The sequence below is a fragment of the Leiobunum rupestre genome, chromosome 6, assembly GCF_980474605.1.
Source record: "Leiobunum rupestre chromosome 6, qqLeiRupe1.1.hap1, whole genome shotgun sequence".
In the NCBI taxonomy this organism is placed as follows: Eukaryota; Metazoa; Arthropoda; class Arachnida; order Opiliones; family Sclerosomatidae; genus Leiobunum; species Leiobunum rupestre.
In genome coordinates, this window is record NC_143389.1 from 27,082,520 (window position 1) to 27,099,616 (window position 17,097).

The following is a 17,097-nucleotide window of genomic DNA, read 5'->3' on the forward strand; positions in this document are numbered from 1 at the left end:
TCTACGATTCTTAATGCAGTCATTGATTTCCTGGGTGTGCGAGTCATTATGTGATATTGGAAATTGGATGGTATTGGTCTTTTTCATGCGGAATGTGTCACAACGTCAACAGGAAGTCTACGAGTCGTCCACTACCAGATGCCGAATATAGCTATTCTACGGTATCTTCATCAAGGGCGAGTGTTGAAATAAAATGAGCGTTAAAGATGTGGCAAGTATGTCGTAAGCGAGAAAAATACAAATACCCTCTGTAGATATTTCTTTCATTAAAATTGGCTTCGTATTATATTTAAATGATAAACTTGTTCTGTACACTCTGTTTAAAAAGTCTTCGACAGGTGAAATTTTTGCCCTCTTTTTAATTCTACTAGAAAACTATAATAGACAGATCGATGAAACCAATTGCAACTATTATTTATTTTCTAATATCTTTCGTTATTTATCGGTGTCGTCCGCCAAAAATTAATAGTTTTGGCAGCTACCGTTAAAACTCATTTTTGACAACTTTTTAAATATTGGTTCTACGGCACTGACTCGCTCGTTTTTGAATTCACAATGGTCGATTCATATTTAGAAAGTGGAAAAATGTTCCCTCTACAACCAACGGTTGAGAAGTAATCGCGTTTACAAACTTTGGTCGAAATTGGGAAACACCTAAAATGCATCAAGCGATTATTAATAACGCAACTTCGACAGCGATTCAATAACATTGAAAATATATTTAATTAAAGGCCGGTTAAAAAAAAACAAATCCCAAGAACAACTTGGCAAGTGGTTTTAGGAATATCCTTTTTTATACGCTAAAGCTTTTGAAAAGCTATTTGCGTAGAAATTTTTTATAATAATGGTTACCAAAATTTTAAACCAGCCTTTAATTAAACATGTTGTTGGATCACTGTCGAAGTTATGTTATTAGTAATCGCTTGGTGCACTTTAGGTGTTTCCCAATTTCGACGAAAGTTTGTAAACGCGATAACTTCTCAGTGCCGTAGAACCAATATTTAAAAAGTTGTCAAAAATGAGTTTTGACGGTAGCTGCCAAAACTATTAATTTTTGGTGGACGAAACCGATAAATAACCAAAGATATTGGAAAATAAATAATAGTTGCAATTGGTTTCATCGATCTATCTATTATAGTTTTCTAGCAGAATTAAAAAGAGGGCAAAAATTTCACTTGTCGAAGGCTTTCATAAATCATGACGACGTCATTGACTTTGAATTCAATAGTTTTCTTAGCGGGTTTTCATTCATTGGCTTTTCGAAGTTCTCGGAGATATTCTTTGTGCCAGCGCTGCCAGACGTGATCTAGAAGTTGTTGACGATATTGAAAGCGACGAGTCAATTCTTGACGGTTCGAGGGAACATCATCTTGTTTTGAATACGTCTTCGACGGTAACGAGGTTAGTCGTCCTCCAGTTAGAAAGTGTCCTAGTGTTACCGCGGATGGTTCCTGATGGTCGTTGTAAACGAATGTCAGTGGCCGTGAATTCAAAATAGCCTCGATCTCTATGAGCAATGTCTCCATCTCTTCATACGTCAGGGTCGATCGTCCCAAAGCTTTCTTCATCGTGTTTTTAGTCAGTCCTATAAGTCGTTCGTAGAATCCACCCCATTATGCTGCCCTTGGAACGATAAACTTCCATTTAATTCTTAAATTTGAAATGTGAGCCAATACCTATAGGCTTCTGATTGCATTCCAGATTTCTTGCAAATCTTTATTGGTCCCTTTAAATGTTAGAGCATTGTCAGTCAGGACAGTCTGGGGGATTTCTCTTCTAGCGATGAACCTACGAAAAGTCGTAAGAAAGTTTCCGGCTAAAAGATCAGTTACCATTTCTAAATGGACAGCTCTTGTAACGCAGCAGGTGGTTCTCTGGGCTTTGGTATATATTAGGCTAGCAAAGTCGATGCCTGTACTCTCAAAGGGTGTGGCTTGGGTTATTCGGTCCGCCGGTAACGGTGCTTCTATCATCGCCCTGGCTGGGCACGAAGCTTTTGACAAATTAGTCATTTTTTAATTAGTGATTTTACCAATTGTCTCGGTCTTGGTATCCAAAACTTCTCCCGCAAATCGGTCAGAGTTACAGATATCCCTCCATGGTATGATCTCTCGTGATACCATTTTACAATAAGCAAGGGCAATGGATTCGTAGTCGAGACGATCAACGGGTGCTTTTCCAAGTAAGTGAATTCCGATTTTTCAAGTTGACCGCCAACGCAAAGTAGTCCAGCTTCATTGATAAAAGGATTCAGAAGGTATAGATTAGAATTTTTCTTCAAGGGCTTACCGTCCTTCAACAAGACCAGCTCTTCTCTAAAATTCTCTATCTGGGCTTGCTTTATTCCTTCAGCATTATCAATGTCTTTTGCCGTTAAAGGTCCTTCGATTTTTCCTGCTCGATTCTTGCAGTTTTCTAGGAAACGGAGAACAAAAGCCATTGTTCGGATACTCTTCAAGTAAACACTGAAACGTTCTACATCTAAAAACTGCTTCACTGGTTCGGCTACACATTATCCTACGAAGTTCTGTTGGTCTTAACACAGTTCTTCGTCTCCGAAATCTTCCTGGTTAGAGTCTGGATTATACTTCTTAGGCCAATTTTTCACTTCTTGACAAAGCCAAGGCAGTCCGTACCACCAGATATTACTTCTTGGAAGCACTTGAGCCTTACATCCTATCGTTGGTAAGTCAGCCGGGTTTTCCACACCGGGACAGTGATTCCAACTGCGGGCGTCGGTTAAGGAGTGGATTTCACCGAGACGATTACTAACAAACGTTTTATACTTCTTCGCCGGCCTTTGAATCCAACCCAGCACGATGGTGCTGTCCGTCCACATAGATACAACAATATTTCCCAGGGTAAGCATGTTATCTCGCAAATATTTCACCAATCTGGCTCCCAGGACAGCTGCAAGTAATTCCAATCTTGGATGAGTAATCTTCTTTAATGGTGCCACTCGACTCTTAGCAGCAACTAGACTGGTTCCTATTTTCCCATCGGAGAATACCGATCGAAGATAAACGGTCGTAGCGTATCCTTTTCCGCTTGCATCGCAGAATCCCACCAGGGTTCGTTCCACAATCGTCGCTTGTGGAGCCCTTTGATTGTGATAATACCTTGGAATTCTGATTTTGCCAAGATTTGGTAAGTCATTACACCAATCGGTGAACTCCCTTGCTAGATCTTCGGGTAATTGTTGCTCCCATCCAATTAATTTTTCATCTTCACTTCGTGTTGTCCACAGCTTTTAGAAAAGGAACTTTCCACGAATTGTAAACGTAGCGAATAATCCAAGCGGGTCGAAAATTCGAGATATCGCTTGTAAAACGAATCTTTCATTAATCCACCAGTGTCAAATATGAAACAATCATCTTCTGGGTTCCAGGTTAAACCCAACACTTTAGATTCAGGATTTCGATGTTCATCAAGTTAAAACGAATTATTGTCCGATTCAGTTACACCCCAGCGTTCTCTTAGCTCTCTGGAATTAGATTTCCACTTGCGTAAGTTCATTTTAACTTGACCAAGTACTTCTTTGGCTTCGGTAGATAAGGCTCAAGCTTCTTCTACATTATCACCACCCGAAAGCAAATCATAAACGTATAACCCCTTCTTTAGGATTTCACAGGCTCGAGGATACAATTCTTCATTTTTCTTTAGGGGATATCTGATTTTTGCAGCCAAGAGAAAGGGACTCGCAGTTACTCCAAAGGGAATCCGAGTCAATTCGTAAACTTGAAAATTGGACTGCTCTTGTAAATTGAAACTCCATAGAAAACGGACGGCACTCCGATCTTCCGGAGACAACGATATCTGGAGGAACGCACGTTCGATGTCCGCAGTAAAGGCAATTCTATTTTTTCTGAAAGCGACGAGCAAATTGAACAATTCGGGATTCAAGTTGGGTCCCGAGTGAAGACAATCGCTCAGTGATAATGCTCCTTGCTTACACGACGAGGCATCGAATACCACTCTGACTCTTGTTGTCTCACTAGTTGACCGGATGACAGCTCGATGCGGTAAATAATAAATCGGTCGATGTTTCTTCGACAACGGATCATCAACAATCTTGATGATGCCAGAGGAAAGTTGTTCCCGCATGATGCCACTGTAATCTTGATATAAGACTAGGTTGTTACGAAATCGCTTGAATAAGTTAGTTGTTCTTCTTTTCGCTATTTTATTAAATTGTCCTGGAGATCTTCGTTACCAGTTTTCCATGGAAAATAAACTTCCTACCAGTAGGACTTGCAAGTTATGGTTTCTTCGAATCTTTGGACGATCTCTGACGTGGTATTATTCTCCGAGTTTAAATGATCTTTGATGCCAATGGAATCCAACTCCCAAAATGACTGGATCTGTGTTGAAAGATTATCTTCTGTAGATACCATTAACGCCGTGGCTTGATCAATCTTTGGTGTAAGCTCCGTAATGGTAGATTTTCCGTGAATAGTTCATCCTAGGATGGTTTTCACTGCCGCCAATCCTTCGGACAGTCTCAGTATTTTTGTAGTTGCTATTGTGCGCCAATCAGGATCCCAATGCTCGCTTCTTCACCATTCTCTAATTTTCCTCCAACATCGGCCAATTCCAATTTCTTTTCTTGCAATTCCAGTAGAGAACTCGTTGGCACTGAGATCTACAAATAGATGGTACTACTAAGGCTTGAAGGGTAGCACGGCACTTGGGGTCTCTTAAATTCTCAAGTACGAATTGAACCTTCTTAACTGGCAAATACTCGGAAAGACCTTCTACTCAGTTCCCCGAAACAAATTTTCGTCTTCAGAGGATATTAAACCAAGATAGGAGGTTTTCTAAAAATGAACAATACCTTTTCACCTTCTTTATGATAGTGAAATCAAAGGGTTGTCAAATAGCATAAATGTTATGTTACGTATGACTGCGAGTAAGTCTCTTTCTATTAATTGTTTAGTGAATCAAATGGAAGGTAAAGACAAAGAACTAGAAGCTAGTTTGTTTGCTTACTTGCAAAATATGCGTGGTACCCAGGAATTTTGGTATACACGTTTTGGCAAAGTTAAAAGTACGTGTTTTCAGTATGGGCCTCCCACGTGGTTTGTTACGTTGAACCCAGCAGAGTACGACTGGTTGGAACTTCATGATCATTTGCGATCTTTTTACCCGTTGAAAGGATTTTTTTTTAAATTTCCAGTTGGGTAATTATGCAATAACGATCCTGTTGCGGTTACACGACATTACTATAACTGATTTCAAGCCATTTTGAAGAAACTTATAATGGATAAAGAAAAGCCTGTTTTAGGGCAAGTGGTGCACTATTTCTGGAGGGTAGAATATCAGAGTCGTGGTGCACCTCATTTCCATTTTATTTTATGGATTAAAGACGCACGAAAAATTGGGATGGCAAAAGATAAGGAAGTATTGGATTTTGTTCAAAAGTATATCACATGTGCTTTACCAGATAAGAATAAAAATCCTACATTATATGATTTAGTATCCAAATAGCAGTGGCACAAATGCAACGCCACTTGCTTGAGGAAGAAAAAAAATGAGATAAATTCATGATATGTGGTCGTTTCAAGTTTCCCAGATTTGTTACTGATATGGCTATTCTTAACGCACTTGATACTACTATTAAACAACATGCCACACGAAAATCCAGGAGCAAGCTTTATTTGCTACCTAGATCCAAAGCCGAAACGCACATTAATGATTACAATTAAAGGAAACATGGACATTCAGTTTGTATCTGATTCGAAAATGGCTATCGCACGCTATATTACCTCGTATATTACAAAAAAAATCATATAAGGAGAGTTTTTGGAATGATTTAGGAAATAAAGATTTACGCAGCCGTTTGTGGTCAGTAGGATTAAAATCTATTTCACATCGTGAAATTGGTAGCTACGAGGCAGCTGATCGCTTAACGCAGCACCATCTGTATGGGAAATCAGATTCCATTGTTTTTGTTAATACCTCCCATAAAGAATATAGAAAGTGATTACTTAAGTAATACAAAGATTTGAAATCTCTGAAAGAGACTCATCCTGATAGAACAGATATATTCATGATAAATTTAGTCGATCCAAATCGCCCTAATAGTCGAGAAGACACTTGTTTGTGTAATTGGGCGAGATTCTACTATCGGGTTTCAACAAAGCCTATTACCAAAGGACCTTCTGAATTACTTGAACTAAAACATGGAGCTGGTTTTGTAAAGATGAGAGTTAAACCTTTCCTGGTTCAGCACCCAAACCATGATCCAAATAAATCTGAATCAGGATCTGAAAAAATTTATCACAGGTGGCTGATGATATTTTTACCTTGGAGAGAAGAAAGTTCTATACTAGGGAATCATAAAACCTTTAAAGAATCTATTGAGAGTAATTTACCAAGGTTAAAGGATATGATGAAGTATCACGACAAGTTAAATGCGTTACTAGAGGCAGAAAAGGAACTGCAAGAAGCTTTAACTAAAGATACATTAGCCGACAATCAGAATAATTTCGTGGTAGCTAGCACTGATAATCGTATTGAGGGAAGAGAGTTGGGAGAAGTTGAAAGTTCAATGAATGAAGTGAACACAGCTCTCAAGGAATTTAAGGAAAACTTAGTTTTAACTCCTGACAGCTTAGCTTGTGAGCTTGTTTAAATGGAAACAGATCAGAGGAGCATCTTTGATAAAATCGCTAGTCATTTTTGCAGTTCAAACTCTTCTGACGAAGCATTGCATATTTTTATTAGTGGATATGGAGGAACTGGGAAAAGTTTCCTAATTAAAATCCTTAGAATATTTTTATGCTCGCACTTTGAAGATAAACTTTGCGTGGCTTTGGCAGCTCCAACTTGATTGGCTGCCCATAACATAGGAGGAGTTACTCTGCATCGTTTGTTAATGCTACCTGTTCAACGTGACAAAGCTGCGAAATCTTACAAATTAGGCCCAGACACATTACTATTTACATGTTTCATTTAAATACAAAATAAATCGCCATAAAATAAATCAAGAATTCTAAATTATTACGTTAAACATATATAGTCCCACTAGTAGTGACATTTTCAACATTGCTTTGCGTCATCACAATAGCTTTATTAGTGCACAACATTTTTAGGAAAAATTATTTCTCAGTGGTAGAGTAACATTGGTAACGTCACCGTAAGATTATCTGGGGAACTCTAGAGTGCCGACGTGCCATCCCTTAATTGGAAAATGGTAAGGTTTTTGAAATTTACTCCGTGCGAGGTAACTCGACAAACAAGGTAACATTGTAAAGGGTACAAATAGTAGAGTTCAAGGTTTTAATATCAGGTCGGTTCTATGTGCCGTAATGGCGCTATAAAGGGCCAAATTTTAACCCTCCCTTTATTTGTAATATGGTTATTAAACGCGCTTATGTAATAACGCAAAAAAATATTTTTTCTTGAAAACCGTGCGAGGTAACTCGACAAACAAGGTAACATTCTAAGAGGTAGAATTAGTTGTGTAAGTCATTTTAATATCATTAAATTTCAGACTCGGAAAGATCAGATAGTGTTAATATTATGACCAAATCTTGGGATTAACTTTTCACGTCTTTTTACAGCCATAGAAATAATGAAAAGCCAATACCCAGCAGCTCTTCCATTAGAAAGAGGTACATTTTAAAAATAATATTTTAAAATTATTGTATTATTCTCCAACTAATCTTAGGTACTTCTAGTGAGAATACTTTTAGAAAACCAAAGATTAAAGTGAACAAAACTACAATCCAAACTAAAGATTTCAACAACGGGATTACTTTCGGTGTAAATTTAAATTACAAATCCAAGATTACCACTTACCGTGTGATTTTTGTACAACAGGCAACCATGATGGATTTTTAAAAATATCATCGCCTAAATGCTTTGAACATAAATACGTCGAATATTTAACATCGTTGACCGAAAATCTGGGATTGTATTTTGAAAGCTAATTAACCCATTGATGGCAATGAATAGGCGCTTAAATAAACCCCTCTCTGACTGTCTTGCCCCCTGTTAGAAAACTCTCAGCTTTGGCAGTATAAAGAGAAACCATGGACAAACATGTCCAGTCGTAGCAGCACAAACTCTATAATCGGTTATGAATGATCTTTTATTTAAAGAACTATTGGTTTGGATTTTAGTATTGAAAAAAAAACCAATGCTATGTTTATCATATGAGGTGCGTGATAATACCGAAAATCATTATTACAGCCCGAAAATACGCAATGTTTAGTTTCCCCCATATTACTACTCAATTTTAACATAAATGTTCAAAGAATCCATCACTACGCGGGCTACGGCCAGTTTTACTGTTGAATATTTTCTCCAACAGAGCGCGCTCACAACCGACCAATACCGACCGGAAAATAAAGCGGATAATGTACCCTAACCCGATTCATCGCCCTTGTCACTCCCAAGTAGAAGGTTAAGCGAAAAGGTTAGTACAGGGATAGTGGTCCTGGAAAATCTATAATTTGTCTATGCATACAGAAACCAAATTTCATAAATTTTATTCTCGTTAAGTTTTAAGTGCTTAATTTTTTTTAAATGTTTGTAAATGTTAAATATACTATGAATTTCGGTACAATCAACTAACTGGTGTAATTTAAAATTTTAAAATCAGCTGTCACGTAAATTTTACAGATTCACCATACGCGGTAATTACATACTACATGTATTCTGTACAAAATACAGTTATGTGGAATAAAACAAAGAAACTGATAACCCGGTTTTAATTACAACTAAATATCTGTAAAATATGTTTGATATATCTAGTAAATATGTTTTAGAAGTTTTGTTTAAAAAAAAACGTGATGTTTCATGTATAAACCATGGATATTTCTCTCAGTGTATTTAGTATTTAGGTTTTAGAGGTTCATTAATTTCCTTCAATTTAGCGGGACCTAAGGATCACCCAGTTTCACAACACTATAAGCATATCCCAGTTTCCGGGACCAATTTTGGGAAAGTAAAAATAAGAAAATAATGGAAAATTTTCGTTAAAGTAAAATTTAAAAATTAAAATTGGAACTAATCTTATATCTTTTATCAATTATTTTGGATAAGATAAAAAGGGCTTTCGTTGAAAAAAATTGTAAATGATTGTTTGGTATAATAAACCTTTAGTTTAAAACTGATAAGCTTTAACATTGACCTCTGGCGATAATTTACACTGAGCACATCTCTTGTCTAGCGTTATGTGACATCAAGAACCTATCAAAATTAGTTGAATGATTGGTAATCAGCCTACTGTTTGAACCTCATGATGTCAACTGTATGAACTGAATAATGTAAAGATGCCACTGAATTTAAAAAAGACAAGTTAAAAATATAATAATGTAACCCAGTTAATTAAGTTAAGGCTATTTATTTATGCAAACATATTTCAACATCGATTAAACAGCACCATAACCACAATAATTGTTAAACATAATTTACATATTCTTTCTGAAATCTTCGGATACTTTCTCTATAACAAATGCAGACAATTGATTCAGAACGTGCAATGAAAGATCCATATTTGATTTTAAAAAAGAATGACGCATAAAACGATTGTCATCTTAGAAAACGAAAAGTGAATAAAATCTAAAACAAATAATTTTCCAAAATATATATAAAAAGCTTTCCAAATATATAAGAGTAATTTTGTTTGTACACAGAAAAATAGATAAATAGCTAAACATGCATACAGTTATATTTATACATATATGTATATATTAATTATATGAAAAATAAAGTAGCATGATTTTTATAAGTAATAACCAAGGATCATATATGTTAGAAAGATAGGTAGCCCTCCGGCCAGCCCGTGTTTTCAAAACGCCGGCAGCGCCGTCAATATAAAGAGAGCCTCTAAACGTGGGACGTCTTGTTTCTATTCCCTTAAGGACAAATTTTCGCGGTGCTTCCTCCGTGTTTTGTCCTTGACGGAATCTAAAGACGGATTCTCTATCGTGCATGACCCACCGACGGCGCTGCCATTTTTTGCCAATCGCCTCATATCCTTCTAACATATACGATTCTTGTAATACCCTAAAAAGGATAATGTTTTACTAGGTCAGCATAATTTTTTTAATTATTTACAATTATAAATATCTAAAATTAGCCGGTTAACGTCTTCGAATACAAAATATATTAAATGCAAACGTACTATTTTCCTCGCCTTCGACATAATCCAAATTGAACACGCACAATACAATAAATGAAACGTTTAGCTTGCATCTTTGATCTCTTAAAAAAAATTCATCAAAAGTATTATGTTTGGTAAATATTGATGAGAAATGTAATGTTAATGAAAAGCCAAATTTAGAACTTTAAAAAGAAAACTGATTAATATATGACTAAAATTTTGTTATTTTCAATTGAATTTTAATTTTTGGTTAAGGTGCATGAATTTTACAGACCTTACAGAAAAGACCATTACTTTAGATTAAACCTATGTAGTATTCAAAACTTGAGCAGAAACTACCGCCTTTAATATTGACAAACTTTCTGAAAATGTCTCGGAACAAATGGCTGATAACGATAGGCTTATTGAGAAGCTAAAATCTGAACTTAATCATTTGGCTACTGAAACAAGGCGTAATAACCCAGTTATCGAGAAAACCGTTGAAAACCGAAACGACCTCGCTAAAATCGTAGTTGGATTTTTGAGCGAAATGATTGGATGGGTTGGTACTATCCATATTGGCCGACTCTAATGTGCCTAGGAAAATTAAAGTCAAACTTCCCGACTTGACACATAAAAATGAAATCCTTAAAAATGCATATAAACTCAAAGGATGTAACATCTACATCCCTCAGGATTTCACCCCCCGACAGGAGACGTCTAGATATTACCTCAGATTATTTATTAGAGAACATGGCAAAGATAAAGCCAAATTCATATTGAATTTCGTAGTACTATTTGAAGGGCAAAGTTTCTATTATAACGAATCCTCTAAAACGGTGGAAGTAAAAGAATAAAATCATCTGGTTATTAAATTAAGTACAATAAAAACCTGTATATAAAATGGATATAATTTGTGCAAATATTAAAAGTGCCCACTGTAATTTACCCAAACTGCTTGCTTATCTTGAAAACTCAGTAATATCCTTTAATATAATTGCCCTCACGGAAACCTGGTTTCGTAACGATTTATTTTTATTTATCCCAAATTTTACCTTTTATGGAATAGGTAATCGTAGGGGCGGAGGGGTTGGTTTTAACTGTCGCAATAATATTGCTGTCACCCCCTTAAATAATCTATGTGTTTTTAATAATCATATTGAAAGTTATGTTTTAAAAATCAACATGTTAGACTTATATGTTATAATCATCTATAGACCGCATAAAAGCAGTCTCGATCTATTTCTATCACACTGTGAAGATATCTTGCAAAATATCCCTTCGAAATCTAAAAAAAAATTTCATGGGTGACTTTAATATAAATTTTCTACAAGACTCTCCATACCTTGTATCGGTTTTAGATCTGTTTAATAGTTACGATCTTAAAAAATGTGTAAACGAAATCACAAGAATTCCATCTAATACCTGCTTAGACAATGTGTTTCTTAATGTAGACTCCACCGTCAGTGTCCTTTCGGATATCGATGTCACTGACCACTACCCCATTTTCATCAGTCACATAGCAAGCATTTCTAGTCCCAATCAGAGTAAGATTCGTGACCTGAGTGAAAAAAATACTAAAAAATTCTGCCTACTTTTATCAAAGGTAGACTGGACCTTCTTATTCGAAGAAACCGATATCAATATGGCTTATAATAAATTCGAATCGGCAATAACTCTAGAGTATAATAAGGCCTTTACATATAAAAAAATCACCTTCAAACCTGAATCGTGGCTAACTTCGAACCTAAAACAAATTATCAAAACCAAGAGAAAATTACAAAAAACATTAAAGCGACATTGTAACAACTTAATTAGAAATACACGAAGTACGTTCTATTATAAGAAAGTTCACGAATCTAAATCTCCAAAACAAAAATGGAAAATTTTAAATCAAATACTAGGCAGAACGAATGCTCCTAAAATATCCCTATTGATGCCAATGTATTAAATAAACTCTTTACCACAGATGGCGCACCAGTACCCACAGACTCGGGGCTTAACTATCCAATTAGTAATCCTAATACAATGGCTCTGTTTACCGTTTCTACGCAGGAAGTTAGTGACATAGCCAGAAGCCTTAGCTCTGGCTCGGCGCCTGGTTCAGACAACTTCCACCCTCGTCCTATGAAGCAGGCACTTAATTATATTTTAATACCTCTGGTTTTCTTAATCAATCTCTCCTTTAAATTGGGTAAATACCCTGATAATTTAAAAAATACAGTTATCATTCCAATCTTTAAAAAAGGTTACATTAACGATACCAATAACTACCGACATATTTCACTACTTTCCTTTATAGCCAAAATAATAAATACCAACTAATATCAGATTACCATTTTGGCTTTCGTTCCAACAAAAGTACATTAAATGCCTTAGCAGAAACCTATAAAAAAATTACTGACACAATTGATGCAGGGGAATCTTGCGTGGGTGTCTTTCTGGACCTCCGCAAGGCCTTCGACAGTGTTGGTCACGATAGGCTGATAAACAAATTATACAAACTTGGCATTAGAGGTAAAGCTGGAAATTGGATCCAGAGCTATCTATCTAAGAGGCAATGCTTTACTATTTACTAAAGTTAACAATACTATATCCAATCAAATTAGGCTAAGCTCGGGCATACCACAAGGCTCTATTATTTCCCCCATACTATTTAATTTGTACATTAATGATATTACTCAACTTATTAAGCAGGGCATATTATATCTTTACGCCGATGACACTTTACTATTAATTGGGGGAAAAGTATTAATAACATTATTAACACAACCAATGCCTGCCTAACAAAGATTCAAAAATGGCTTACAAATAACGAACAAAAACTAAACTTAGATAAATCCGAATATATACTTTTTAATAACCTTGGAAAAAATACGCACTTAGACCAAAGCTCGATACACATTGACAATATTCCTTTAAAAAGAGTTGAAAAATATAAGTACCTCGGACTGTGGTTCGATCCTTCCCTCTCTTGGAACTCTCACGTTGAATATCTCAGGAAAAAGTTATCACGAGTCTGTGGGATTATATACACTTGCAAAGCCATGATTCCTCAAAAAGCCCTCTTATAAATTTATCATTCATTATTCCATTCTCTGTTGTCATATGGAAATTGCATTTGGGGGAACACGAGTAATATCAACTTAGACCGACTTCAAAAATTACAAAAAATAATTATTCGTTCAATACATAATGCCCCATATTATTCTCATACAAAAAGCTTACTATCAAATAGCAATGTATTAAATGTTAGACAACACTTTAAATATTCCAGTCTTACATTATTATATAACGATCACAATTCCGGATATAAGTTGTCAGAAAAAACTACCAACTTTTTAAATACTCGCTCAAAAAATATACTAAAAATCCCAAAATGTCGGACTTCTAAAAAAATAAAATCCATTTTCTACCCAGGGGCAAAAATTTATAATTCTTTTTCTCCAGATGTACAAAGTGCTACAAATGTATTAAAATTCAAAAAACTGTCAAACAAATGCTTTTTAGTAATGATATTTAATTATAGAAGTGTTGCTGACGGTATTTATTTTAATGATAGGGCTAATTCTTTGATCCTGTGAATTTAAATTAACTTTAGTAATATAATATATATATAAATATAGAATAGAATAGAATAGAATAGAAAGGCTTTTTAATATATCACAAAACAGTATAAATTTCCACCAGCAAGTTATGATACAGTTGTGCGTACATATACAACAATACAAAGTCCCGGAAAATATATATCGCAAAAAATAAATACACGGATAAATTAATTTAAATTAAATTAAATAATAAACCAAGTCGTTCTTAAACAAGACAAAAAAAAGTAAAGTTAAAATATTTAAAAAACTACAAATATACAGCGATATCCGTACGTACAAGGAAGAATTCAAAGCACACCTTGGACTTTATCGAATTTTATAGCTTTGTTATTTAGTTTTCGATTAGAAAATAAATCTACTTTGGAACCATAGTCGTTACAATTGTTCATGACACGAGTAAAAATTGTGCTGTTATGTTTTGACGGATAAAAAAGTCTTTGAGTTCTAGTAGATTTAAAATTGTAGTGAAAGTTTATATTTTCTAGTATTTCTGGGGAAACAATTCTACCGTTAATTGCGCGATGAATGAATTTAATGTCGTTTTTTATCAGACATGAAGTAATTGTATCTAGTTTTAGAACGTTCAAGATCTTATCATTATTAAAATTTTTAAAGCCGAATTAAGATTTTTATAAAGAAATAAATATTTCTTCTGGGTGCTCTCTAAACTTGCTATACTAGAGGGACTAGCACTGGAGAAAAGAATAGAACCGTATAAAATTGTAGGGAGAACTAGAGATTTATATAAAGTTAAGAAACACAAAGGGGAATTTAATTGTCGGGATATTCTATAGGCGGCACCAAGTGTTTTATTGGCTTTAATTTTTGATTGTTGTATATAGTGTATAATAATTTACTGTCAAAATTAAAACCAAGGTCTTTGACATTTTGTGCTCTGGTCAATTTAACTCCATTTAGGCTATAAGGATAAAAGATTGGGTTGGTCTTACAAGTATAAGTGATCACAACTTTTTTTCCCATTAATAGGTATATTATTTGTATTACACCAGGAGTTTAAATTTAACAAGTCATTTTGTAGGGAGACACAGTCAGAAGAAATTTTAACTTCATTCGCTAATTTGTGATCATCAGCTAATTGGTAAAGATTGCAATTCTTTATAAGGGACGGGATATCGGAGATATATATATTAAATAAAAGGGGTCCTAAAGACGACCTTGCGGAATTCCACAGTTGATACCATAAGTTATGTCAGTAAGTTCGCCGTTGATCTTAATGCGATTACATCTATTACTGAGATAATCACTGAACCAAAGAATTAGAGACGCAGATAGACCATGGTGGGCTAATTTGCACAGCAAACGAGGGTCGGACACCCTATCAAACGCCTTAGAGAGGTCAATATACACTGTGTCGACCTGACCATGATTATAAATTATAGGATCCAAATAATTAATAAAGTTAAATAGGTTAGTTTCGACAACTCGTCCTTTTACAAAACCATGTTGTGTGTCAGGGATATGGATCTTGAACCAGTTGTAAAAATGTCGTTCAGTTACAAAGTCAAAGACCATGCAACAACCATTTAGAACGGTGATTGGTCTGAAATTGCTGGGCTCACCCTTAAAACCTTTTTTAAAGACAGGCGAAACTACAGCGGATTTCCACTTTTTTGGAAAAGTGCCAGAAGATAGCGATAGGTTAAAAATGTACATAAGTGGCTTCGAGATTAAGTCTTTACAGCCCTTTAACACAAAATTGAGAATTCCGTCGGTACCGGAGGTCGTTGTTGGTTTCAGTTTGTCCAAACCTTTAGTGACGTCATCTATAGTTATTATCAACTTAAAGAAGTTGTCGACCATAACAGGGTCCTTATTAAAAATTACTTATTAACGAACAAATAATTTAGTGACGTTTTAATGTTGGCCAAAACGACTCTCACTATTTCGTCGAAAGGTAGGATGTTTTATGTTTGGTCAAACCATCTTTGTTTTGGGCACGCCGCCTATGCTTTTTTTAGGTTGGCTATGCCGACACTTAGGATTTTGAAATCAAATATTACGAAAATTAGGAAGTTTATAGGTTGGCAAATCCGTCTGTACTTTTTCACGTTGCCTACCCTATTTTTAATATGAATGCCGACTCTGCCATACCGTCAAAATGGATGGCATGAAGTCGGTAACACGTCGCAAAGAATACAGATTTCAATTTGCGTCGGCATAAAAAAATATTTTATGTTAATATTTCAAATTAATTATAAAGTACGGTCGGCCCATGATCCGCCCACATTATTTTTTACCGTTGAAATGTCTTAGTGCATTTTTTTGGCAGGAAGTCGACTGGCCTTTAAATCGCGACTCCGTACTGTATCTATGGAAATATACTAAGCATCTTTAAATAACAGTTGGTTGAATGTACTTTTAGAGGTCGAAATATGAACTATCTTTTGTATACTAGCCGACCAATTGCCAACTGATGTACGACGTTATATTTGCCCTTACGTCGCACAAAACTAGGAAATATTCCGCTATAATAAAACAAAAACGTTATTATTTTTTAATTAACTTCTGGTATGACGTCTACTACTACGTTCAAATAGTCAGTCGAAAAATCTATTATTTGATAATAAGTCCCCTCTGGCATAGGTCACATGGGTGTAGATGAATTTATTTGAAACAAGTATAGTTCACAAAGATCCAAAATTTCATTAACTTCTGATATAAAAGTTAGAATTATGGGATATTTTCCGCGATAGATTTAAGTGTTGGTCTATCGGTAATTTGAATGCCCCATTAGTATAACACACATGTCAATCGGTTTAAATGACAAAACAAAATTAAATCTAGTAGAGTCGAAAATACAGATTTTAATCATGCGTCGACGTCGGCCCGACCTTATTTTGCTTCGATTCTTCAATAGTTTTAGAGTTGGCAAGTACTAAGTTTTAAAGTCGAAGAACCGTCAAGGAATATCTGTTGGGCCACCGATATTTTAGGCGGACATATCGACCCTCAAATGTCCGCAACACCAACTACAATGGTCGGGACCACGGCCAAACCATGGGCCGATACCGTAAATAAACCGCCGTCATGCAATACAACAGCTGTACAACTTGTTTTTCCCCCGACCTCCAAACTCAGTGAAAAATAGGTCTTTTTCAACCGAACCAAAATTATTTTTACACTTTTGACTATGCCCTACAACTTTTATATTGAAACATTTTGCGTGACACCTATCGGTGAAAAAATAAATTTTCCAAAATGGCATAAATACATTTTGAGAAAATGGCCTGATCGAGCAAATTGAGACACCCTGTATATTAAATATGAAGAGCTAGCTAATTTGTTACAGATTTGATTTGTTTGTTCATTCCAATTTAATTGACTGTCGAACCAGACACCTAGGTATTTATATTTGTAGACTCTTTTTATTATGTC

General features: G+C 35.3%; 2 protein-coding genes across 2 annotated transcripts; both read right to left on the bottom strand.

Moving 5' to 3' along the window:
• Positions 1 to 2,008: 2,008 nt before the first annotated feature.
• Positions 2,009 to 2,440, bottom strand: LOC149940541 (uncharacterized). Its single transcript, XM_090179297.1, has one exon. It carries the CDS (start codon positions 2,438 to 2,440, stop codon positions 2,009 to 2,011), a length of 432 nt encoding a protein of 143 aa, XP_090035423.1.
• Positions 2,441 to 2,536: 96 nt separating this feature from the next.
• On the bottom strand, positions 2,537 to 4,104 carry LOC149940542 (uncharacterized). The gene is made up of 2 exons (XM_090179298.1): positions 3,574 to 4,104; positions 2,537 to 3,247 (listed from the first exon to the last, which is right to left on the bottom strand). Exons 1-2 carry the CDS (start codon positions 4,102 to 4,104, stop codon positions 2,537 to 2,539), a joined length of 1,242 nt encoding a protein of 413 aa, XP_090035424.1.
• Positions 4,105 to 17,097: the final 12,993 nt, after the last annotated feature.